Raw genomic sequence first — 25,700 nt, forward strand, 5'->3', positions numbered from 1 at the left:
CCCCCAAGGATCATCTCTGAGCCCCACCCTCTTCAACGTCTACATGAGCCCCCTCGCGGCCATCGTATGCAAACACAACCTCAGCATAATCTCCTACGCCGACGATACCCAGCTGATCCTCTCCCTGACCAACGACCCCGCCGCCGCCAGAGCCAACCTGCACGAAGGGATGAAAGAGGTAGCCGAGTGGATGACGACCAGCCGCCTGAAACTGAACTCGGACAAGACGGAGGTCCTCATCCTGGGCCCCTCACCCTCCGCCTGGGACGACTCCTGGTGGCCTCCCGCCCTGGGCACCGCACCCAAACTGACAGACCATGCACGCAACCTGGGCTTCATCCTGGACTCCTCCCTCTCCATGACCAGGCAAGTCAACAACGTCTCCTCGGCGTGCTTCAACATCCTACGCATGCTACGGAAGATCTTCTGGTGGATCCCCACCGAGACCAGGAAGACCGTCACCCAGGCCCTCGTCACCAGCCGACTGGACTACGGCAACGCCCTCTACGCCGGGACCACCGCCAAGCTCCAGAAGAGACTCCAGCGGATCCAGAACACCTCACCCAGACTCATCCTCGACATCCCACGAACCAGCCACATCTCCGGACATCTGAGAGACCTTCACTGGCTCCCCGACAACAAAAGAATCACCTTCCGCCTCCTCACCCACGCACACAAAGCACTACACGACCAAGGCCCGAGCTACCTCAACAGCCGAGTCAACTTCTACGCTCCCAAACGCCACCTCAGATCAGCCAACCACGCCCTCGCCGCCGTCCCCCGCATCCGAAGAGCGACTACAGGAGGAAGGTCCTTCTCCTACCTGGCCGCCAAGAACTGGAACTCCCTCCCGACCGACCTGCGCCTGACCCAAGACCACCCTCTCCTTCAGGAAGAAGCTGAAGACCTGGCTGTTCGAGCAGTAGCCGCCCCCCCCCCCCCCCCCCCCCCCCCCAGCGCCTTGAGACCCTACGGGTATGTAGCGCGCTCTATAAGTGTCAATGATTGATTGATATTCATTGATAAGAATATTTCAAGACCATTTTGCCCCTTCACAAATCTTTTGCCTCATATGTAATCCGGGCCTTTGTGAAGTTTGCTATTTTGGCCAGAGGGGGGCTGGTTTGCATGCTCCAGAGTCAGCTACATGACTTATGGACACATGGGCTCCCATAGAGGAGAGGTATACGGCTTTCTTTTAGCTTATTTCTTTAAATACCATATTACTTTCCCAGAGTTACTGATAAAATCTGAAAGGCACGCCAGAAATCAGCGTTAAAAATGTCGCAAAAGCAGCAGTTTGCTGAGCAAGCAGCAGCGTCCAATGTGATTAATTACTGTGGTCATTAGAGGTCTTGTGTACTGCCACCAGCAAATTATACTTATGAATTCCGATTAGCAGAGTTTAATGGCGCTGATTCATGAACTTGGTTTTCTGCACAGTGTACACTCCATCAGTGAAAGTTTTCTGAAGTAGACGAGTGATTCATTTGTGAAACAAGACACAGAGTTAGTTTCACGACAACAACTTTAACCCGTTGGCCGCGGCCGCGATTTCGCGGCAGTGCGACACTTCCTCAAAAACGGGCGGGTCCGCGTCGGCCGTTGGACGTGCGCAGCACTACGAGATAGTGCTCGCGACGGCCGACAGCAGCACTTAAGGGGTTAAGAGACGGGTAAATTAACCGGAAGCGTACAAAACAGATTTGTCTGTGAAATATTATGTCGTTAGACAATAATGCAGTGATTAAAATTGTCTTTCATTAACTACTGCTCTTTTGATGCCCACACACAGTGGCGAAACAAATTTGAGAGGGACTCCCGCACCGCAGGGACTGTGGGGGCCTGTTTTACTCCCCTGCCTGGAGCACTAATCCAGAGCGCTCAAGCCAATTCTGAAGCTGCTGTCTTGAGAGAGCAGCTTCAGGATTGGACGCAGGGCAGACAGGAAGGCTGTGCCAGAAGAAGAGAAGCAGAGGAGCGGGACTCGGCCGGCTGAAAGTGCGTTTATAGATTTATATTTTATTTTGCCCCCCTTCCTTTGTGACCCCTATGCCCCCACCCCCTTCACCCACTTGCCCTGCCACTCGTCCCAAACACTGCCCGCTACTGCTTCTGACTGGGACAGCAGAGAGGTGTTCAGACAAAGGTGTGCTTGTAGCCGTGGACGGGTTTGACATCTGATATTGGTGACACATTTCCAGATTGTCTTGACTTTATGAAATCCACTCCTGGTGGACCCTTTGGTATCCACTTATCATTTCATTTGTCCAAAACTGTCCTCCCCTGTCTCACACAGCATCCTCTCATGTCCATGCTCTCTCTCTCGCACTCACTCATCCTCCTTCCTCAGGAACTCAGGCTTCCCACATCCTTGGCTTTCTCGGCCTCACCCCTTTCTCCAGCTCACATACCTTCTGCCCACACAAGTATTTAAAGCTGTTTTCACATGCCCCTGCTCTCTCTATCTTCTGACACTCTCCCAGTCAGTGCGCCCACACACCACCCTTCTTCTAACTCCTATCTCACCACCTGCATAACTTGCTTACAACTTCCTTTTCATCCTCCTCTTCTTCGAGCATCCTTCTCCCTAAGATAATCCTGTGTACCACAGGCTGTTCATTCCTAACTGCTGTTTGAGGTACACTACCACCTATCTTATGTTATGTTATCTTATGTTAATTTAATTTCTTGAGCGCGCGGTTACCCGAGGGTGTCCTGGCGCTGGCTACTGCCTTCTGATCAGCAGAGTGTGTGATGACCTATGTACCTGCATCTGGCACTTACCTCTCACTAAAAGCTTCCATTGACACACACTCCCTGCCTTCTCTCAAATCCAGCTTTTCTTCTCATATCCTCGTCACTACCAGGCCTTGATCCATCTAATAACGTGAGGTTCATATCCCTTCTTTTTTCTTATCTGTTTCTCGTATATTCTTTCACTCCTGTTCTTAACTTGTAAAAGAGTGCCAAAGCCCAAAACTCTGCTCAGAAGCCTACAGTCAGTGCCACAATACAGCAAATTCAAAATAAAATGATAATAAAACTAATTTATTATCATTTTATTTTTAACTTTGTGCCCAGTCCACGGAGTCGAGTGAGGGGGCTGGGCCATCGGCTGTATATCAGCGTCATCAGCTAGGGAGGAGGAGTCTTAAGTTCACTTTTAGTGCGCATGTCTGTTTGGCTGGCTGTTTTAGGCCGGGCAAACAGACATGCACACTTAGCATTTCTCCCCATAACTGTGTTACACAGCCGGGCGGAGAAACAGCGCAGGCTCCCAGGCCCTGACTGAGCCACATTTCAGCCCGCTCAGGCCAATCACTGCATTGCTCTCATGAGAGAGCAGCCTCATGATTGAGTGGGGACAGGAGAAGAGAAGCATTGAGGCAGCGGGACCAGAGGAGCACCCAGGCGACGCCCGGCAGCAGCAGCGTCAGGTAAGTTCTTCTATGTTTTTTATTATTACCCCCCATCTCACCAAGTGTTATTGGCAGTAGTCATTACTGGTTTCAATCTCTCTTATCAATAAGCCAGACACACTACTTCCAAGAATGGCTGTGTTTGCCCTATTATTTGTGCAAATATTAAATCATTATCTTACCAGCGTGCACTGATGAAAACAAATCATCGCTGAATAATTAGTCAATCTCTACTTAGAGGCTTTCTGATGACTGCAGTGAAGACAATCCTGTGCAGGACTAAAGGCGTTCATGATTTCAAAATGAATCACATATATTGAGTTGTAAAATCAACATATACCGAAAAAAGAAGTACATTGTAGGTGTGGAGCCATTAAGATAGGGTTGAACTCTGTGTTGATTCTTAAGTTTTCCAGGTATGGAAGAGTTTTACCTACATATCTGTAACCTTTTTGAGCAGCCTTCCCACCTTCTAAGTAACTACTCTTATCTCAAGCATACAACTGCCAGCCTCGTCAAGAGGTTTGAAAGCGTGGGCACCATGCAATCACTTCATTGTGCAGTGTGCAGTTTCTGTAGTGAAACAAAAAACAGAAGGTAAGAGAGATATAAGACATCATCAAGGTGAAACCAGAAGTGGTGGTGTCAAGCTCAAGAAGCTTCCACAGCAGGGACGAGTTGCTTGACACAGAATCAGACATTGCAGTGGGAGCGGTAAGGTCTGACACAGTCAGGGAACCGCTGCAATCTACCTACCATGTGCTGACCTTACCATGGCAGATGGAGTCAGGCATGTTCAACTGCCCCATACCCACCCGCACAGAGTGAGGTTCAAGCCCCCACTCTCTAAGACTGTGCAGGCAGCGTTGCTGTGCAACTGCATACGCTACAGTTGACTGTGCAGGGAACATTGCTGTGCAACTGCATACACTACAGTTCACTGTGCAGGGACCGTTGCTGTGCAGCTGCATAAGCTACAGTTGACTGAGCAGGGAGCGTTGCTGTGCAGCTGCATATGCTACAGCTGACTGAGCAGGGAGCGTTGCTGTGCAGCTTCATACGCTACAGTTGACTGTGCAGGGAACGTGGCTGTGCAGCTGCATACACTACAGTTGACTGTGCAGGGAGCGTTGCTATGCAGCTGCATACGCTACAGTTGACTGAGCAGGGAGCGTTGCTGTGCAGCTGCATACGCTACAGTTGACTGTGCAGGGACGTTGCTGTGCAGCTGCATACGCTACAGTTGACTGTGTAGGGAGCGTTGTGTGCAGCTACATACACTACAGTTGGCTGTGCAGGAAGCCTTGCTGTGCAGCTGCATACCCTATAGTTGACTGTGCAGGGGAGCGTTGCTGTGCAGCTGCGTACACTACAGTTGAATGTACAGGGACGTTGCTGTGCAGCTGCATACCCTACAGTTGACTGTGCGGGGACGTTGCTGGGCACCTGCATACGCTACCGTTGACTGTGCGGGGAGCATTGCTGTGCAGCTGCATACGCTACAGTTGACTGTGCAGGGAGCGTTGCTGTGCAGCTGCATAAGCTATAGTTTACACACCTGGGTACTGTCCTGGGCACCATTACAATACTTCACACTGTGGTAATATGCTGCAGTGAAGTATACAAACAAGTGATGGGTAGAATGCTTGAATTGATCACATCCATTGGAAATTGCTTTGGCTGCATCTCAATCCATTGTTATTTTGCACATAGTGCTTCCTCAGTTTGGACCCAGTGTATACAAATATTTGTTTACCTTGGTTCCAGTAGGAGCAGTCCTGCCCAAACTGCCAGGCCAGGTCTTCTCTGAGCTGGAACTCCAGCAAACCCAGACTGCTTTTGCCCTGATTCGGGCTCATCAGTCGGGTGTAGCTTGGTTTCAGTGACATAGTGAGCACAGGACCCATTACTGGGCATAACAACATTTAGGGTGCTGCACGGAAAAATACAGAGAAGGCGAAACTGGTTTTGAGTTGCTTGTGTTCAGGTTTAAAGAAGCCTAGCTTGGTACTTCGGGCTGGACTGATCATATTGGCACAGGACCAAGGCAGATTTGCATATGGTTTGATCTAATAGGAATTGGGATGGTGAGCAAAATATTGATGGACTGTGATGCACCCCCGAGTTGCCTGTGGCTGAGACTATTTCAAGCATTCCACCCAGCACTCTTTTCTGTTTTTGAGTGTGATCCCCTAAGTGCATTAGTTGTGCCCAGACATGGGTCCTGTACTCACTATGCCACTGGAACCAAGCTACTCTTGGCTGAAGAGGCCCAGTTAGGCCGAAACCTGTCTTAGGTTGTTTGTGTCAGGTTCAGAGAAGCATGAGCATTTCGAGCTGGGCTGTTTATATTGGAGGAGGACCAAAGCTGACAGCATACGGATGGGTCTAATCTGAGGTGGCATGGTGGGAAAAAACACCTTGGGCAGGGCTGCGGCTTAAGTAACACCAGTGGTTGAGACTGACTCAAGCATTCGTCCCATCACCTTTTTGTATTCTTCATTGATGTGCAGCAAAACTACGGGAGGGATGCAAGTTTCTGTTTTTTTCCTATTCACAAATGTATTTTACCAATAGTGTCTTTGCAACTGCGGAGTCTTCGCACTGGTGGCTGAGACTCTGCACATAAAAATGGAGGACTATCTTATTGTAAATGTCTCCTGATATTTAATTCTTCTGCTGCTCTATTTATAAGTTACATTGTTTATTACTCAACACTGCTATGACCAGGAATCTTTTGTAGTTGTGTCCTAAACATTTCTATGCTTGCATTCATAGCAGCTGCTTTTTTAATCATTTGACAAATGGATACATTATGATGGACACATTTTCCTTCTTTCCAATTCTGTTATTAAGGTTGTCTACATATGGATACAACCTTGAAACAAAGACAGGAACGCCGTACAACTACTTTTCCTATGGAGTCGCGTGCTCCGAGGTTGAGATTGACTGCCTGACGGGGGACCACAAGGTATGGAGGGATAATATTTTCTGAGTTTGAAGCTTAAGGTCCTCATTTACATGGAACCAAAGACACTTTATGTTTTTTTTATTTTAGGCAATTTATGAAACATCAAGATTATACATTATCCAACGTGACTGTTATTATCATCAAACAAGTATAGTTGTCTAGCACTGTTACATGTGACAGTCTACTGATATGAAAAATATTGGATTTGCAATCTTTTAACAATTAAAAAACACAAAGCAATTTGTATAGTTTATTTCTTTGACTGATTGTTAACGCTATATATTTCAAAATGTAAGAGCGTAATCCCAAGACAAATTGGTATTTACATCTTTTGTGAGAATATATGGACTACCTAGAACTATTCTTGTTCTAAATAAAAAGCAAAGATGATGTTTAGGCACTGATGGAGGCTGACGCTCTAGAAGGGACCAATGCGATTCAGCTCAGAATAGTTGAAGCGGAAGGTGCTGCAGAACACCTGGCCCCCTCGTCTGCATCCGAGGACCGACTGAGGGACGTCGGAGAGCGAACACGCTTTTTCGACTTCTTTTTATGTCGTTGCTTACTGGAATCCGAGGGCGAAGACTTGGAACCCGAGGATTGACAACTGCGGCCCCGCGAGCGGTCCCAGGAGCGGTCCCTGGACCCAGAGCAGCGCACGGACGAGTGCCAGGCCTCCAGCAGTTTCCTGCGCCGCTCCTTGACAGTCCCGGGAGTCATGGGTGGTCTCCAGGCAGTAGAGGCAAACATCATGGGTGTCTGCTACCAACATATTACGACAGCAGGCCCCACAGGACTTAAAACCAGGCATCCCTACGTTCACCAGGAGAAAGAAGGAGGAGACAAAAGTCTCAAAAGAGTAGTCAAAAAGTGACTAAGGTACGTGCTCTATCCGGATCTGCGCTTGCTTGCGCGGAAAAAGAAAGAACTGACATAGTCTCCGTGACATCATCCTGGCGCATACGACGCCAGCGACGGACACGGTGCTGCACGGCCCCACCTACTGACGTGCAGGGGTACTGCTAGCAAAATTTTCCAGATCCAGTCTGACGCCTGGGGATATTGTAAGGTATGGAATCTATCACTAACTAATGTCTCTTACAGATATATCGGTACACAAGTAGTAACTTGCGCATCAGTTTAGGTTTTAGGACGGGTGTTGAAGTTGGCCCTTACAGCAGGATCTTTTTCCAAAGGTCCGCTTTTTTTCTGTACCCGTTTTTTTTTACTTTTACAACTCAGTGCAATTTACCACTCCTAACCAGTGGTAAAGTGCTTGTGCTCTCTCCCTTAAACATGGTGAAACTGCCTTACACCCAACTGGCATAATTATTTTACTTATAAGCCCCTCCTGAAGTGGTACTACATGTACCCAGGGCCTGTAAATTAAATGCAACTAGTGGGCTGCAGCACTTATTGTGCCACCTAATTAATTTGCCCATTAAACATGTCTCAGTCCTGCAATTGCAGCCTGGTTGTGCAGTTTGAAACTGCCATTTCGACTTGGCAAAATAAACATTTGCCAAGCATAAACCTCCCTTTTTAATACATAGAAATCACCACTAGGGTAAGTCCTATGCAGACCATGGGGCAGGCTGCAATGTTTTTAAAAGAGTTGGACATGTACTTTTGACATTTACATTTCCTGGAAGTGAAAAGCTCTTTCAATCATGTTCACTCTGCAAGGCCTACCTCTCCCATAGGATACCTTTGGGTAACCTTATTACAATTAATAAGTGATAAATTTAAATCGGGAGAAGGTAGAATTTTGAGTTTGGTGTCTAAAGGATTGTGATTTATAACACTCTTCAATAGTAAAGTTGGATTATGTCACACTTCTGAAAACACCTCTTGTGGAAAGTTGGCATTTTTCTTGTCCCAACCATTTGGTACCTGCAGCCTGAATCCTGGGTCATATGAGTAGGTGTAGCAGTCAGTTGATCTTTGTGTATTGCTCCCAGACAGTGAGGCAAAAGGCGAATAGTTGTTGGTATGATGGGCGATCTCGGACTTGATGAGGGGGAGAAGCTGCCAACCACTGCACTTGCACATCACAAAGCCTCTGCTTCAGCACGCGCCGAGGGTTTAAAACTGGTCTTTTGAGCCCCCAGACAAGCTTTTGCCAGAGCAGGCAGGCATGAAATTCCAACCACCTTTAGGGGTGGAAACCTCCAGATTTTTCTCCTACTTCAAATTAATCACAAGGTATAAATATTTGACCCTCAGACTCAAGACCTCAGTACACCACTGGACCTGTGCAAGTCTCAGAAGGACTGCTGTGCTGCTCTGCAGGTAGAACTGCTACAACACCGCCTGAGTGAGAAGGACTGGACATGCATTGTGAAACCAGGACCACCAGAACGAATTCAAGACCTACTTGGCTGGACTCCTAGTCAAAGGCTTAGGGACTGAACAGGCTCCAAACATCCTGAACCCAGCACCTGGACTCTGCCTGTTGTGAATCATGGACCCTTTACAGTGGGCATGAAGGTGCTGTGCAAGCCCAGCTGTGTTTCATTAGGCAGCACTGACATAGCGCATTGAAACACCTCCCAGCCCAACCTCTGAACTGACACAGTGAGATGCCTCTCCGCTGTAGGACACCGCAAATGTGTGATGCATCCGCAACACAGGACCTCTCATCCCAGCCCCTCAGCTCCTTGAATCTCCTCTGAATGATGAATCCTCAAAGCAGGACCTCACATCCTAGTCCTGGAACTGCTGCAGCGCAAAGCATCCTAGACACAGGAACTCACATTGCAGTCCCACAGCTCTTCAGAACCTCTAAAGCACAATGCATCTTCGACACAAGACCTCACAGCTGCCACTGCATGATGCATGCTCGACATAGGACCCTACAACATTCTACCACCTGGATATAAGGTACTCTGTTCAGTGGTCTCTGTATCAGGTCCATGTTTGATAGTGATCGGGCCTAAAATTGTGACTTTTTCCCGGTCCAGCGCAACCAGATAACCACAGTTGGCACTTTGTGCTTCTAACTATTGTTTTCTCTTAAAAATTTGAAATTACATATCTATGGTTCTACTGATTGATTTTTATAATTTTTGCCCCAAATCATTTATTACATTTTACTCTATTTTTCTAAAGTGGTGTTGGATTTTTATTCTATTGTGTTTTCACTTTATTACTGTTTGAAGTGCTGCATAAATATTTTAAACATTGCCTCTTAGTTAAGCCTGAATGCTTCTATGCTAAGCTACCAGAGGGTTAAGCACAAGTTAATTTGGGGTTTGATTGTGTTTCAACCTGACAGGAATTGTGGTTGCTGCTTGAGTAGGGTTTCACAGCCCAAAACTAGTAACCCAAATCCCAACATTGGTGTTCTGCAGCGAGATTAGGACTTGTATGTGTTCAGTGCCATACAGTGATTTTGTGTTACATCAAAATCCCAGATAAATCATTTGATACCAATTCGAGCATTTTCTAAATTCCGTTTTTTCCCTCAAATGCCCTTTTTCCAAAATTTGATTCCTACCTCACCTTCATAAACGTGGAACTCTTTTATTGTTGCATGTTGGATACCTTGCTTGAATAGAAATGGATCCAAACTGCATATCATACTACAATATGAGGGAGCAGAAGGAGTTATGCAAGAAGAGAGGGTTGGCCGTGAAGAAGAGGTCCACTAAGCAGGATGTGTGGGAAGCCCTGTATGAGTTTGGGGTAACATGCTGGTAGGGGACACGCCAGAGGATTAAGAGGGTGATGGCCCTGAGAAGATTGGTAAGTAGGGAAATTACTTAACAATGGACCCAGAGGAGTGAGGACGTCCCTCAGAGTTTGGGTTCCCTACTGTAGGAAAGTGGGTTTCTGTTGCAGTAACCCCCCCACCTTTTTGCCAGACTACTGATGCACATTTACTTGGTGTGCCCTGGGTCCCTGCCAATCAGGTTCCCAGGGCATGTGTTCTTTCCCCAAAACTAAACCCAGTTGGCATCTCTGGCCACAGGTCAGCCTCTGGTATATGGTACCACAGGTACCCAGGGCACTGTGACCAGAGAAGGCCTCTAAGGCCTGCAGCACTTATTGTGCCACCCTTAGAGTCCCTCTACCTTTAAACACACACACACACTGCCTTTGCAGGCTGTGTATTTTGGTGCAGAACAAAGTGAAGGGTCGACATGGCACACATCTCTCTGTACCATGCCTACAACCCACTGCCCTGGCATAGATCAGGCACCCCTCAAGCTGGGTGCACTATACCAGTGGTGAGGGTACAGGTGCATGAGCCCTGTACCCCTACAGTGTCTAAGTCCATTTGTAGACATTGTAAGTGCAGTGCTGCCATTAAGAGTATACAGTGCTGGGAGTTTGTCATTCCGAACTCTACAGCACCATAATGGCAATACTGAAAACTGAGAAGTTTGGTATCAAACGTCTCAGCACATTAAACCCACACTGATGGCAGTGTGGGATGTAATGAAAAATTAACACAGAGGTCATCTCAGAGATGCCCCCTGAAATCTAACCCACCTCTAGTGTCCCGACTGAGTGGCTGCTTAGGCTGCCATCGACAGACATGTTTCTGAACCCCTGGGTCGAGAGTCTGCTGCTCTCGGAGGCCTGAAACAATGCACATCCTGGGACGAGGTGCCAAGTCCCCTCCCCCAGGAAGGGCAGGGCTCACGAAGGGTAAGCTTCAAAGGCATGCCGCCTTTGTGAGCTTCCCCAGACCACTTGCTGCTTTCAGCAACTGGTCCCCACTGGGTCTACCCCCACTTTGAGCAGGAGAACTGGCGGGAAAAACAAGTGAAGGAAAGAGGTGTGCCCACCTCTGCCAACTCCACCTCCACCTGATGGGGGAGGTGAGGTGAAGCACAACTCCGAGTCCCCGCCGTCTTGAGGATGGGGTGACTCAACCAACCAGGGGCAGGCTCCTTCCCCCCTTCCCACTGGAGGGTGGCACGATAGGTAGTGTACCCACCCCAGGGAAGGTGCCCATTGGTCCCCGCCCTTTACCTACCTGTAACGCCCCTAAATCTAGTATTTATGGGGCACCCTGCACCTTGCTTCCTCAGATCCAGCCTGACAACAATAAGAAAAGAAGAAAAAGGACCGAACAGCCGTGCAGCCAGCTAACAAGAGGAAGACTCCCACTGATTTGGCCACTCAATCAGAGGGTGCCCCTGAAGAGATTCGGGCAGAGAAAGGTCAGGGGAAAAAGCAACCTACTTAAAACAAAAATTCTCCACCACAACAGATAACCAGCGCTATAAGTCCCTAATATATATACCCAGGGAGCTGCCCAGAGGATAAAGGCACATCACAATACAAAGTTTAGAAACATTTCAACATTTATTAGTATTTTGTTAACATCTTTATTATAAAATAAGCACATGTGTTGCGTGGGACATGACATTTGCTTATTTTATAACAAAGATAGTAACGAAATACTAATACATTTTGAAATGTTTCTAAACTTTGTATTGTGATATGCCTTTGTCTTGTGGCCAGCTCCCTGGGTATATATAAGTGACTTATAGCGCTTGTTAGCTATTGTGGTGGAGAATTTTTGTTTTAAGTAGCCCACTGACTTTTCCCCCAGCCCTACCAGCCTTTCTCCCCTCGAACCTGCTTCTGCAAAATCCTGGTGTGTCCTGCAGCCAGCAATCTCAAAAACCCCAGAGGACCTGCCTGCCTTCACTTCTAAAGACTGCTTCTCCTGTGTACACTGCATTTGTTCAACTGCAACCTCTGGCAGCAGCCGGAGTTCACGAATCCAGGCCACTCTGCACCCGTCGAACCCGGCCAGAGCTCGAGTGGAAAGACACCATGAGGAGGACACCCTGGCGATCCTGACCCAAGATCTGATGACCCCTGACCTGCCTCAAGCCTCCAGCTGATGCCTGCAGCCTAAATCCAGAAGGCCCCCCGACTGCGACCAGGAGCTTGTAAGAAGATCCACCCCAAAAGACACCCATGCACCCAACGCCCTACGGCCTTGTGTGCCCAAAAATGGTGCCTAACCAACCCTTAACTTCCCATCACCTCCTGAAGTGGTGGTTGCACCCAGAGGTCCTTTGTCTCCCTGCCTGCAGGGCTTTTGCAAACCGGAGGATCTCCTTTGAAAACAACAGGGCACCTGACTCTGAAACAGCACCCTGCACCCGGCCGCCCTAGTGCCACTGAGGGTGCACCTTTTGTGCAACTTTTTTCACCATTTGCCCTGACATAAACCCTAAGAGCTTTGCTCCCACAACCCAGTGGCCTGCTTGCCAGCAGCCACCAACCAGAGGCTCCCTATCCCCCATTGGATAATATTGGGCCTCAACACTCTGCACCTGGCCACCCTAGTTCCCCTGAGGGTGTAACAAGAGTGCAGCACTGACCCTAGGGGCCCCTTGAGTCTAACCCCAGAACCTTAAATCTTACAGTTGATAATGTACCTGTGAACCGATAAACTGTTTTTCCTCCATAGGATAACATTGACATTTTTCTTCCATAAAGTCTGGAGTTATGAAATCTCAAAATATTCTTTAAAAATTGTACGAATAACCAAAACGTATTTACATACCTGTTTGCAGGAAATGTCCCAGTGCTGAATCTAGGTATCCAGCACTGAGTTATAAAAGTAACATAACAGTAACTTACCTGTAATTTACTGTAAAAGCCAATTCATCTCAATGTACTGTATTTGCTAAGTATTGCAACCTATTGCATCCATTGTAAATCAAACAAAGGACAATTCCTATTGCATTTTCAAACTGTTTTACATGCAGCAACATATTACTGTAAAGTATTTAATTCTTACCTGTGCCAGGCTTGCTTGGTTCTAAAAATAATACAACAGTATATATTTTTATACAAAAACAATTGCCCTAGAGCTCAGTTCTTGAGTGTGTGAATTAATTTGCTGACTGAGTGCATACATCAAATGCTTAACACTGTCCTCTGATACTGCCTTACTGCTGGACCACTCTACCACAAATAGAAAGTACGGTTCTATCTAACTTTAACCTTTGCCTACCTCTGGGGTCACCTAGACTCTATACATACTATACCTCATTTAGGTGTAGTATATATAGAGCCAGCTTCCTACACCTACTGAATCCTCTGCTGGAAGCAGTGCATTCGCTCACTCTGTCCCCTTAAGAGTTGACAGATAGACAGGCTGGGAGGGACCGGAAGCTTCAGCTAGCCAGCCTGACAGAAAAAAAAGAGCTGAGGCTGAAAAAGCTGTAGCGGAGGAGAAAAAGACTGAGGCAGAAAGTGCCTTGGTGTAGGCAAAGGCTGAGGAAGAGAGAACCTTGGAGGAAAGAATGTTGTTGGCATGGGAACTGAGTCTAAAGGTGCTGAACGTGAAGGCCAAACAGCTGTCAGAGTCCAGCAGAAATATTGGCAGCAATACCACAGTTTTCAAAGGAAATGGAGGAGTACACATACCTAGAAACCTAGTGCCCAACTTTGAAGCGAGGGATGATATTGATAGTTCGTTTGCAGCCTATGAGGTAGCCCTCAGAAAACATAGGGTCCCAGAGGCGTTTTGGGGGGACCAATCTATGGAGGTGCATGCCAGATGTATCCTGTTGGCTATAGAGGTGGCTGACCAGATATCCCAAGGATCCCTTATCACTAGGTTTAGTCTAACCTCAGAGGGATACTGCTTAAGGATTAGGGACAGTCAAAGACTGACAAGCCAGTCTTGGGTATTGTAAGAAGCTGTCTCTTTATGTGATATACCAATAATTTGTTATATCATGTAAAGAGTCCAGAGATGGACAAAGGGGTTGACACCAGTCTTTTGGGGCCCCTGACAAGCTGGGGCCAGGGCAAGAAGGCAGGTAATCCAAAACATCTCTGAACCGTCTCCTATATAAAAGTGGGCACCAGGAGTTGACTCAGACTCAACTCCTTTGCCTCTGGACATGTGGAATACTCAGAAAGACTGCTGTGCTGCCCTGCAATGAGAACTGCTACTCTGTTGCCTGGACCTGCATCTTGAATCCATGACCACCAGAGTAACCACAAGGGCTAGATAGCTGGTCTCCTAATCAGAGCCTCAAGGACAGAAATGGCTCCAACCAAACTGAACCCAGCACCTGGACTCTGCCTTCTGTGATTCTTTCCTCCAAAGTGCTGTCCATCCTGTTCTGGACACTTGGAAGTGGGTCTGAAGTTGCTCTGCCAACCCAGCTGTCTTTTCTTGGGCTGAACCAACGCAGCGTACCGCAGTTCCTCACAAACATGCATCTGAACCACAGCAGCGAGATGCATCCCCAGTACAGGACCTCCAGGTCCTCAGAACCTCCTCTATGCTACGCATCACTGATGCAGACCTCTCATCACAACCTCGCAGTTCTTCAGAAGCACCACTGTACAACGCATTGGACTTGTGTGTGTTCAGTGCCATACAGTGATTTTGTGTTACATCAAAATCCCAGATAAATAATTTGATACCAATTTGAGCCTTTTCTAAAAAGAAAAATTCCCTCAATTGGCTATTTTCCCAAATTTGATTTCTACCTCACCTTCATAAACGTGGGACTCTTTTATTGTTCTATGTGGGATACCTTACTTGAATAAAATGGATCCAAACTGCCTAGCGTATCACATTCTCAATGCAGGACTTCGCAGCTCCTACTGCTTGACACATCCTCGATGCGGGACACTGCAACACACTTCAACCCAGATTTAAGGTACTCTGTTCAGCAGACCTAACTTGTTCTCTGTATCCGACCCGCGTCCCATTGCAGTTGGCCTGAATTTGTTACGCTGCCAAGGATTCTAAGCGCTTTTGGGCTATTGTTAAATGGGAGAGGGGAGGAATAGCTGCCCAGCCACAAAATAATGTCCCCATTAATAAATGGACTGAGTTTTTTAGACCACAGTATGCCCGCAATCCGGCCCATGCCTCTGTCCAACATCCGCCATCTATTTTCTTCAAAAATCAAATATTTGATGAGAATGATGTAATTAAAGCATTGGATGGTATAGCAGGGGGAAAAGCGCCAGGCATGGATGGCATCCCGGCCGACGTATTTTTGTCAGACCGGAATACGTGGTGCTTATATTTTAAAATGCTGGCTAATGCTGTGGCAATGGGAGGGGAAGTGCCCCACTCATGGAAGGGAGCGGAAATAATCCCCATATTTAAAAAAGGAGACAAAACACTAGCTCAAAACTATAGACCAATAAGTCTCATAGACACAGCGCAAAAAGTGATGGGTCGCCTAGTCCAGAATAAGCTACAACAATGGATTGACGACAAAAACATACTATCCCCTTATCAGGCAGGGTTTCGCCCACTGACCAGTAGTGTTGACCAAGTTCTCTATTTCTTAACAATTTACTGGAGAAATGTCACACTCAAAAAGGGATCGCTGTACGCAGTCTTTGTAGACCTAAAAGCAGCCTTCGACTTAGTCCCCAGGGAAAAATTGTGGCAGACCCTGGCTGATGTAGGTCTAAGCCGGGAATTTGTTACCCTCCTTGTCCGCCTCCATGACAATAACTTTGCTAAAATTAGATGGGGCAAGCAAGGTGAAACCACAGATTCCTTCCCAGTAGAACGAGGAGTCAGGCAAGGCTGTGTGCTAGCTCCAACACTATTTTCAATTTATATTAACGGAATTGTTGACCACCTAATGAAATCCCCAAGTGACGCCCCAATTATAGCAGGCCGCCACGTTCCAGTCTTAATGTTTGCGGACGACACGCTCCTACTCTCACGCACACCGAGCGGTCTCCAGAAAGTGGTTGATGCCTTTGGGGAATTTTGTGATAGTAGAGGACTTGAATTGAATACTACTAAAACTAAATTCATGTGCCTAAACTATCAGTCCTCTTTCAAAGGAGTAATTAAGTATAAAGGCATCCCTCTAGAGAAAGTGGACGCGTTTACCTATTTAGGCATCACCATGCAAGGAAACATGAAGTGGCAATCACATATTGATAATACTCTATTAAAGTTTAACCAGCTCGCTGGTGCAGTAGCACTGAAACATCGTAAATCATTAACAAAGCCGGTTAAATCTGCACTAGAGATATACAATATGAAAGTATTAGGTGCCTGCTTGTATGGGTCTGAATTGTGGGGGTTCTCAAATCTGAGAGAATTGAGTTGTGCAGAGAATAGGTTTTTGCGAGGGCTTGTTATGGTCCCACAAAGCACACCCATGCTCACTCTGAAATTGGACCTCGGCAAGAAAAATATTGAGGATATAGCCAGACTACGGCCACTCCTATATTGGAGGCGCTTGATGGTGACCCCAGAGCTGGCCCATTATGCTAAAGCTTTGAAGGACGTCATTGAGTTTGACCGTTTCCACTGCATCAAATGGTTAAAAGAACTCAAGGGGCTTCTTGGATTGTTAAAATTGGATCATCTATGGGGAAATTATGATGTGGCTAGCTTTCCATCGAAAGCAAAATTGAAAGAACTGTACTGGGAAATGGTGTATACAGTAATGTTTCGCAAAGGCTCCCAATCAGCACTGACATCTCGCTTCTGGGATATTAAAATGTATCCGTCGTGTGAAATATATTGGGATATAATAGAACGCCCTTACGATAGGAAACTGTATTTCCAATTCCGTATTGGAACCTTACCGGTAAATGCTTATAAAAAGCATTGGTCTCCCATGTGGGATGATCATTGCTATTCTTGTAAGGACCAAATTGAACATATTTCCCACCTGCTGTTTTGTTGTCCACAATATGCTTCCCCTAGACGTAAATGGCTGAAGCCAGTGTGCCAAATTATTGGCACACGTAGTCAATTAACAGCCTTGAGAATACTTGAAACGGATTGCTCCACACTTTTTGTAGTTGCCGTAGCTAAATTTCTTGCCTGGGCATGGTCAATACGCACACGCACTTTAAAGACTAATGTTAATGTATCATGAAATGGTGTTGTTTTAAATTTTCCTATTGCATTGCATGAACTGTCTCTTTTTATAGAAATGATCTGAATTTTAAATTTATTGTGTAATATTCGACTGTCATAATGTTTAATATGTGTTTTAGAATTATTTTTAATTATAGTATTTATTGTATTAGGGATAGGAAGGATGCTTTTATGACAAATGTCGAATAAAGCTTTATAAATTGAAATTGTTACTTTGTCCCAGTCCGAGGTGACCAGAAAACCACAGTTGATGCTTTGTGTCTTCTAAGCATTGTTTTCATGTAAAACTTTGAAACTGCATATCTCCAGTTCAGTTCTACTGATTGGATTTTGTGTTATTTTGGACTCGAAGAATTTATTCAATTTTATTCTATTTTTCTAAAATGGTGTAAACTTATTCTTGTGTTGTGTTTTCACTTTATTACTGTTGAATGTCCTGCATAAATACTTTACACATTGCCTCTAATCTAAGCCCGACTGCTTTGTGCCAAGCTACCAGAGGGTTAAGCACAGATTAATTTGGGGTTGGCTTGTGTTTCAACCTGACAGGAATTGTGGTTGCTGCTTTAGTAGGGTTTCACTCCCCAAAACCAGTAACCCAATTTCCCAATAAGGAGACATGGTCCTTATGGCATCTATCAATACACAACATCTGAATTAAGAAGTAGTTGACCCAAGGGTGGGAAGAGGTGGGAGATCTTTGATACATCTGCTTAGCTCAGTTTATAGAGTTGAAGAGAAGATAATAGAGTTGGAGAGGGTCCTAAACTCATTTGATATTAAATATGATCCATTGACTGCGACACAGAAAGGATGCAGTGTTTATTTTAAATGTGGTCTTGCATCACAGTACTACATACAAAACAAAATTGTCAAACATAGTAATCTCTCCCAATATTAGGACAATGGGAATTCCGCCAATGGGTCCGAAGCAGGCCTTGCAACAGGTGTACAGTGTAAATACTCACAGGGTGTCCGACACAGGCCTACAGCAGGGTCCTGTCAAGGTTCAGTTGCCACTGGTCAGCTGTGCAGATGCAGGAAAGGCCTCATGCAGCATGTTGTATCCCTGTGGCTTAACCGCATCGCTGCGGCGGTTATTTTTCCACTGTGCAGCTTTTTTCAAAAAGCCGCGTTAGATGACGAGCTCAGCTCGTCATCCGCACACGACCACCGTGGCTGATGACGAGCTGAGCTCGTCATCAGCAGCGAAGGGGTTAAACAGGAGGTTAGCCTTGTGACCCTTGGAGTTCACTTCCTTGCCCTGTATACAACAGGGAGAAGGTCTAGTCCTTCATGTCTCCTCTCAGGTCAGAGCCCTCTCCTATTCTTCCTGAGGTTCAACAATGTTCTTAAGTCGGTGCCTGGAAATGCACATTTATGCCTGGCACTATCTAGTAGATGAGAAGGACACCTGGGCACTTTCCAACCAATGTACATGGGGCCGGCACTATCACTTTTGGCATTTTCAAGATTGCAAATGTCTTCGCCACACTCAGCTTAGGCTCTAGGAGCTTGGGGGTGTGAGCTCTGGGGGCTTAGGGGTGTGTATAGGGAGTGTACCATAGTAGTCCCAGTGTCTTCCCACAGGTAACACATTTTTAGGCAGTCCCTGTATCTCCAACAAACTGAGAGACTGAAGTATGGTAAGGAAAAACCTGGTTGTCGGCAACTAGACAGTGTATACATACAAATTGTTTTTCTATTCTGTTTCCTTTCTTTGAAGGGCAGCTATAATGTCACATGAAAAACCCAAGCAGACCTGTTAAGCAGTTCTTCATACTCCAACAGGATCTGACACTGTGATGCCAACAGGAGTCTCACTGTGAAGGATGCAGGTCTGGGTGTTAGCTATATCTGCTTTGTGACTTTTTGAAGTTAATCAAGTCCTTGGGCCCCGTCCACAGGCCATCCTGTCAAGGGATTTGCAATATCTCCCAACACTCAAGGCTTTTTGTCCCTGTCCTGGGAGCAAGTTCACAACTCATTCACGTCCATTGAAATGCTAATTATTGGCCGGCAGTAGGGAGACAGCAAAATTCAGATTTAGCTTCAGGCAGGGCAAATATGACTTTTTAAAAGTAATCTTTCACAAATATTTATTACAAATCCACCTTCACCAGTGAATTGGGTTTGTAATAAATATTTCAAAAAGTTAAACAATGTAAGTTGTACCAGTTTCTTAGACAGAGTCAACTCTACTGCGGTGAAAATAGTTTTAGGGTGCTAGTCACTGTAAGGATATGTTTAACATTAACCTTTACATGTCCTACTTTTAAATACCATGCACCATACCTCAGAGTGCAACAGGGCTTACTCAGTGGTGACTCATTAATATTTAAAAGGAGAGTTTTAGGCTTGTCAAAGGGTTTATTCTGACAGGTATAATTTGCACAGCCTGGTTAATGATGGCAGGCCTGCAGTCATGTTTGCATTGTCATTGGAGTGTGTGGCAAGACCTTTCTTTGGGCACAGTTAAAGTCTGTCTGATGTTTAAACTATTTTTTGTGGTTGCCAGATCACCATCTTTATTTAAATCACCTGTTGTGATGCATTGCTTAAAAGGTTTACAGCATTTCCTTCCCACCTTAACCTTTTGTCATGAATATTGGGAGTTGAATCTATCCCTTACATTCCTCATGTGTACTGTCTTTGACCTGCTATATAGCTGTCCCCTACGACTCTTTACATTAAGGACAGTCTTCCTTGTTGCTATAATATAAGCAAAGTGTATGAGCAAGTTAAAAGGATTCTCTGTGCAACCGCTGTGCCCAACATTCTTTTCAGACAAACTGGTACTATGGACACAAGCTATGTTTTGTTTTATTTAACCACTTTATTTTGATTTTGGGAACAATATTAACAGTACAGAAATATCAGTAATACCTAAGTACACACTTACATAAACATAATTCTGTCATCTCAGGCAGGTTTGGGGGCTGCTGGCCACCGTCTGGAAAGGAAGCTAGACAACTCCTTGATTGTTGCAGACACAAGCCACCTGCAGTTCGCACCTTCGCTCCATCGAAGCTGAATTTCTGTTCTACAGGAACTGCAGCATGCGAAACAGACCCGTCGAGTCTGCGCAGTGTGTTTTCAAAAGTCCTGATGAAAAACTGCGCAGAATCGATTTCTCAGCTGCCCTACTGCTGTTTCTACCCCTCTTTCTGAGAAAGGGTGGGGTAACAATGCTCTCCTCTCCATGGTTGACGTGAAGCCCCAGCGCTACAGGGCTTCAGTCCGAAACACCAGGTGTTAACTTTATCCCTATTTCTTCAGGAGGTTGGACTTATCCCCAAGGCTATGTCTTTGCCGAGCTGATGACCACACAGGTGTCAGGGTTTTGAGATTGCCAGCCTGGCAAATGCTCTAGAGTTGCAAGTGTTGGCAAGGCATCATCATTGAGGCACAGGCGCAACAACAAGAAGCAGGACCGGGGTCAGTGGCAGTTTGCAAAAGCTCCCCAGCCAACAAGATAGATCCAATGTGTTTGCATGTTTTTTTCAAAAGAAGCACTAACTGTAGCGTTAACTCATTGCTTTTATTATGAACTTCCCACGGGGTGAGAGTAAAGGGAGCGGAGCCTGAAGCCCTAGACCAGAATCTGCTGCTCATCATGACATTACCTACACGTAGAAAGTACTCTCTAGTAGGGTCCTCTCTTGATTGGCCCTTTCTTTGAACTTTCTAGAGCCAGTCCATTGTAGGAGTTGCATGAGCATAAAATCATCCGCCCATCCCAAATCATATTCCTTTTGGGTCTCTGCCCGGAGCCTTAATTCAGAACCTAAATACAGCTTGCATACAGTGCTGCGGTTGTTGGCATTCCAGCTCTTGAAGTCATGTTATGTTAATGTTATGTTAATGATCTATTATACCGTGCATGACTCACCCATGGCATCTCAGCGCTTACTTAGGCGAAAACTGAGTAGGAAAAATTAGGTACCAGAGCTGAAGAGATATTTTAAAATAAGAAAGTCTTCAGTAATTTCCTAAAAACAAGATAGGAGGTGGACTTGCGCAGAGCTTCTGGTAGGGAGTTCCAATACTTAGGGGCAATGTATGAGAATGCTTTGCCCCCTGAACGCGTCCGCCAGATACGCGGATTCATCAACAGAGCCCTTGCATTAGATCTCAAGTTATGGCAGGAGGTCTGCTTACAAAGTTTGTTTTGCCAGTATTTCGGGCCTGTTCCATTGGTGGCTTTAAAAGTGAAACAGCAAATCTTAAAAAAAGACCTTTTCTTCACTGGAAGCCAGTGGAGCTCTTTTAGCAAGGGAAGTGATGGCGAAGCCCGGGGGTTAGTTTAGAAACATCCTTGCTGCCGTATTTTGGATGACTTGGAGTTTTGCTATCATGGTCTCACCTACTTTGGCCAGTAGAGCGTTACCGTAGTCCAGTCAGCTCACCACCATCTCCTGGACCACCGTTCTGCGATGTTTCACTGGTAGGTATGGGATAATTCTACGAAGTAGTCGAAGACTATAGTAGCAGGAACCCATGATGTTTCTGACATTATCCTTCATAGTCAGTTTGTCATCCAATTGTATTCCCAGGCTCTTTACTGATGTTGAGGGGGTAGGAGCCATCCCCAACTGGGCAGGCCACCAATCGGCCAGATTCAGATCCTGCGCTTTTCCCAGAAACATCAGCTCTGTTTTTCCTGGATTAAGTTGGAGGCAGGATTCTGCCATCCAATTTGAAATAGCCAACATTCTCGCCGAAAAGCGCACTCTCTCCTCCTCTAGATTTGCTCTGATGGGGAAAACCAGTTGAGTATAGTCCGCATATGAAACAACCTCAAACCCATAATGTCGGACGATCTTGGCAAAGGGGGCCATGTACACATTGAAGAGAATAGGGCTCAGACATTAGTCCTGTGGGACTCCCTTATCTAGCTATAATTTCTTTTACCTTAAAGGGCCCAGCATGACCAATTGCTTCCTGTCAGCCAGAAAACTTGTTAACCATTTCAGAGCGAGGTCCCCAACACCACATTCCTGCAGCCTCTCCACAAGCAGTCGATGGGAGACAGTATTGAATGTTGCGAGGAGGTCTAAGACAATGAGCATTGTCAAGAATCAATCTTATTGAGTCTGTGACTGCCAGTAAGGCGGTCTCGGAACTAAAGCCCCGTCGAAAGCTTGACTGAGAAGGGTCTAGGATATTATTGGTCTCTAAGTAGTGGCTCAGTTGTTTGTTTATGTGGTTTTCCAATATCTTCCCCAACAAAGGCAACAGAGATATCCGTCTGTAGTTGTTCAAGACCTTCGGGTCCGCTGCCTGTTTTTTAAGAATTGGGCGGACTTGGGCTTCTTTCCACGCTATTGGGATAGAGCTCTCAGAAATAGAGGAGTTAAAAATCTCCTGAATTGAAGGGGCACAGATGGATACAAGCAAAACCATAGGGTTTGGGGGGCATATATCATTCAGGGACCCTGATTTTGATGCTTGAAGTTGGTGGCGTATATCCTCTAGTGAGATAGGTTCAAAGTGATTAAGATAACAACCATGCATTGACGTGAGAACATCAGGACACCCGGTGGATCTCCGATGATTGATACGCTTAGTAGGAAAGTTGTCGTATATGAATGAAATTCTATTCTGAAAATACGTCGCTAAAAACTCACAAAGCTCCTGTGTTTCTAGGGGTAACTGTTTACATGCTTGAGGGGAAGCAAAGTCGTTAACAATATTAAACAGTGCCTTAGATGAGTTTCCAGCCTGTTCTATTTGCAGCTGTATAAATGCACATCTGGCGGTTCACAATTTTTGGTGGTAGCAAGCTAAGGCCGCTTTATAACTCAACTTATCCGCCTCCTCTTTAGTTCTTCTCCATCGTCTCTCTAGGACTTTACATAATGATTTGTCAGTTTTTAGGTCCCCTGAGTACCATGGAGCTGATTTTCGTTGGGGACCAGGCTTCTTATTACACTCAGGGATAACTCCGTCCAAAGTCTGGATCATGGCCAAGTTAAATCTGCCCATCAGAACTGAGGTATCCTGTAAGCTTTGACCGTCAACATACTTATGACAAAGTGGGAACTTCTCTTTAAATGCTTCCAGAGTAAGCTTCTGCCAAGGTCTGCCCCTTTGTGATTTTAAAGATTTGGACGACTTCTATTTGGAAGAGTTAGTGTTAAGAGGGCATGAGAATAAAATCAGGTAGTGATTCGTCCATGCCAGGATACACGAAAAATGAAACTTTAGATGTTCCATGTTTGTAAATATAAGATCCAGCGTGTGACTTGCACTATGAGTGGGGCCACATACATGTTGGAGGAGACCCACATCACACTGGCTTGAAGTCAGCTGAAAGACATCCGGATCATGTAGGGCTTCTCCATGAAAGTTGAAATCACCTAGTAATATAAAACTACTAGACGCCTGTACCTGCATAGCTATGGATTCCGTCAAATAATTGACAAAGTTCAGTTTCGGGCCAGGTGGACGGTATAGTAAGGCTCTGTCCCATGTTTCCGTAGGTGACATGGGGACCCTAAAAATGCCCATTTCCACTGTGTCATTGCTAATCGTTGATAGCCATTGGACTTTTAAGTGGTCTTTAAAAGCTATTCCAATGCCTCCTCCCAATTTTCCCTCTCTATCCAAGTGAATGAACTTATACTCATCAGGGATAGCTATATTAACCGCAGGACAGTTGTGGGGATTTAACCATGTTTCTGTTACGAAGCAAATATCTGGGGAGTAGGTGGACAACATATCCCAGATTTCAATTGAGTGTCTTGCCAGGGATCTGACATTGCATAGGATATAACTAGGACCACTGTAAGTTTGCAGGCCATCTTCACTAAGGCCGACCCTCCCGGTACAACACTGAAACTTACAAGTGCGACAGGTCGACAGGTTATGGGCCCTTCTAGTACTGCTGGTAGTTTGATGGGGTAGATATTTATTGTTCCTTGATTGTTAGAAGCCACGGTTCTTATCCCATGCAACGCTTCACTCGTATAGGTTAAAAAACTTGTAGGCAGAGGCTTTTGTAAGAAATTGGGCAGCGTTTCCCGCCTCCCGGCTCGGTCTGGCGCAGACGGGCTTGCCTTTGGCGCACCTTTGGTGCGCCGTTGGCGAGCCCGCAGCGTGCGTCCGCAGCGTGCGTCCGCTGCGCGTACGGGATGATGGAATCATTTTATGCCCTAAGGTCAGGTGGTGTAGGAGGAAACTAGCCCGCTGACTCCACTTCCCCCCAAGATGGCGCCTAATGTTTGCGCAGGGAAGTCTTCCAAAGTCCCCCAGCAGCTCCTAATCGGCTGTGGAGCAGATTGTGGAGTGGCGCGGCAGGTAAGGAGCAATACAATACAGTTTTAAAAGATTAACAAAGAAAAAGTTAAAAAACCTTGTGAGCTAAGATTCCCGGCTTTCCGTCTCAGGAATCGTCTATATGTCGTCATGAATGCCTGGGAAGCCAGGGTTGTCAACTATGGGTGATAGCGGAGAAGGAAACGTGGTGGAATCATCCCTTCATGTGATTTGTTGCAGGTGCCTAATACAATCTGTGAGGGTGTGGCCCCTTCAGTCAGGCGCATTGTTGAAACCAGAGGAAATCCTGTAATGATATCTTCAAGAAGTATTGTTCTACATGAACCCAGCTTTTATTCTCCGAATTGCAGTTCTAGTCAAGAGCAGGGCGGGTCTGCACTGCCTGTAGGTATAATTGAATGTTTGGAAATCCCAAAATCCCCTCCACTGTTCTTTTATATAACATTGCCCCAGCGACTCTGGGAGTACAGTTCCTCCAAGAAAATGAGCTGTTTTGGATGCTGTCTATTGTTAGTTATGAAAACAAAAGTTTAAGAGTCTGTGCTAGTACAGCAACCTAGGTAAAAAGGTGATCTTTACTAATGTTAGCCATCTGAACCACATGATCTCCAGCCTGCCCCAGCGGTAGAAGCCTATAACGAGAACTTGCAAAACAGGATGGACATTACAGCGGTTCCGATTTGCCATGGAGCCGGATAGGTGTATGCCAAGATATTTTATAGGATCCAATTACCAAATTAAGCTATTGCAGTCAAGGGTTGTGTGCAAGGCTTCCGAGTTGGATGTGATCACATTGCCACAAGACTTGAAGTAGTTCACCGGGTATCCAGTAGTTTCAGCAAAGAAAGCTAAATCCTGCTTCAGTGCCCGGATGGAGGATTCGGGTTCAGTCATAAAGCACAAACATCATTGGCATAGGGTGCCGGTTTATGTTCTTGTGAACTCACTTAGATTTTTTGGGGGGAGTTTTATATAACGGGAACTCGACCTGAAGGTATCAGAGCTCTTTACATGAGCACCAGTTGCGTTACAGACGGACACATTCCTTTTGTCAGGCAGGGGGAGAGTAAGTGATTTACGCAGAATCACAAGATGTCGAGCATTGCTGCCGAGACTCGAACCTGGTTCCCCAGCCTCAAGGTCGACAGCTGTAGCC

At 46.0% G+C, this 25,700-nt stretch overlaps 1 protein-coding gene across 1 annotated transcript in view; it reads left to right on the plus strand.

Annotated features, from left to right (window-relative positions):
* The window catches only part of LOC147709413 (xanthine dehydrogenase/oxidase-like), a 1,362,843-nt gene that overhangs the window by 1,117,450 nt on the left and 219,693 nt on the right, over nt 1-25,700 (plus strand). The window contains exon 31 of the mRNA XM_086927983.1: nt 6,279-6,393. Within this exon, the coding sequence (XP_086784109.1) occupies nt 6,279-6,393 (115 nt within the window). The remainder of the gene's footprint in view (nt 1-6,278; nt 6,394-25,700) is intronic.

The sequence above is a fragment of the Lissotriton vulgaris genome, chromosome 6, assembly GCF_964263255.1.
Source record: "Lissotriton vulgaris chromosome 6, aLisVul1.2, whole genome shotgun sequence".
NCBI lineage: Eukaryota > Metazoa > Chordata > Amphibia > Caudata > Salamandridae > Lissotriton > Lissotriton vulgaris.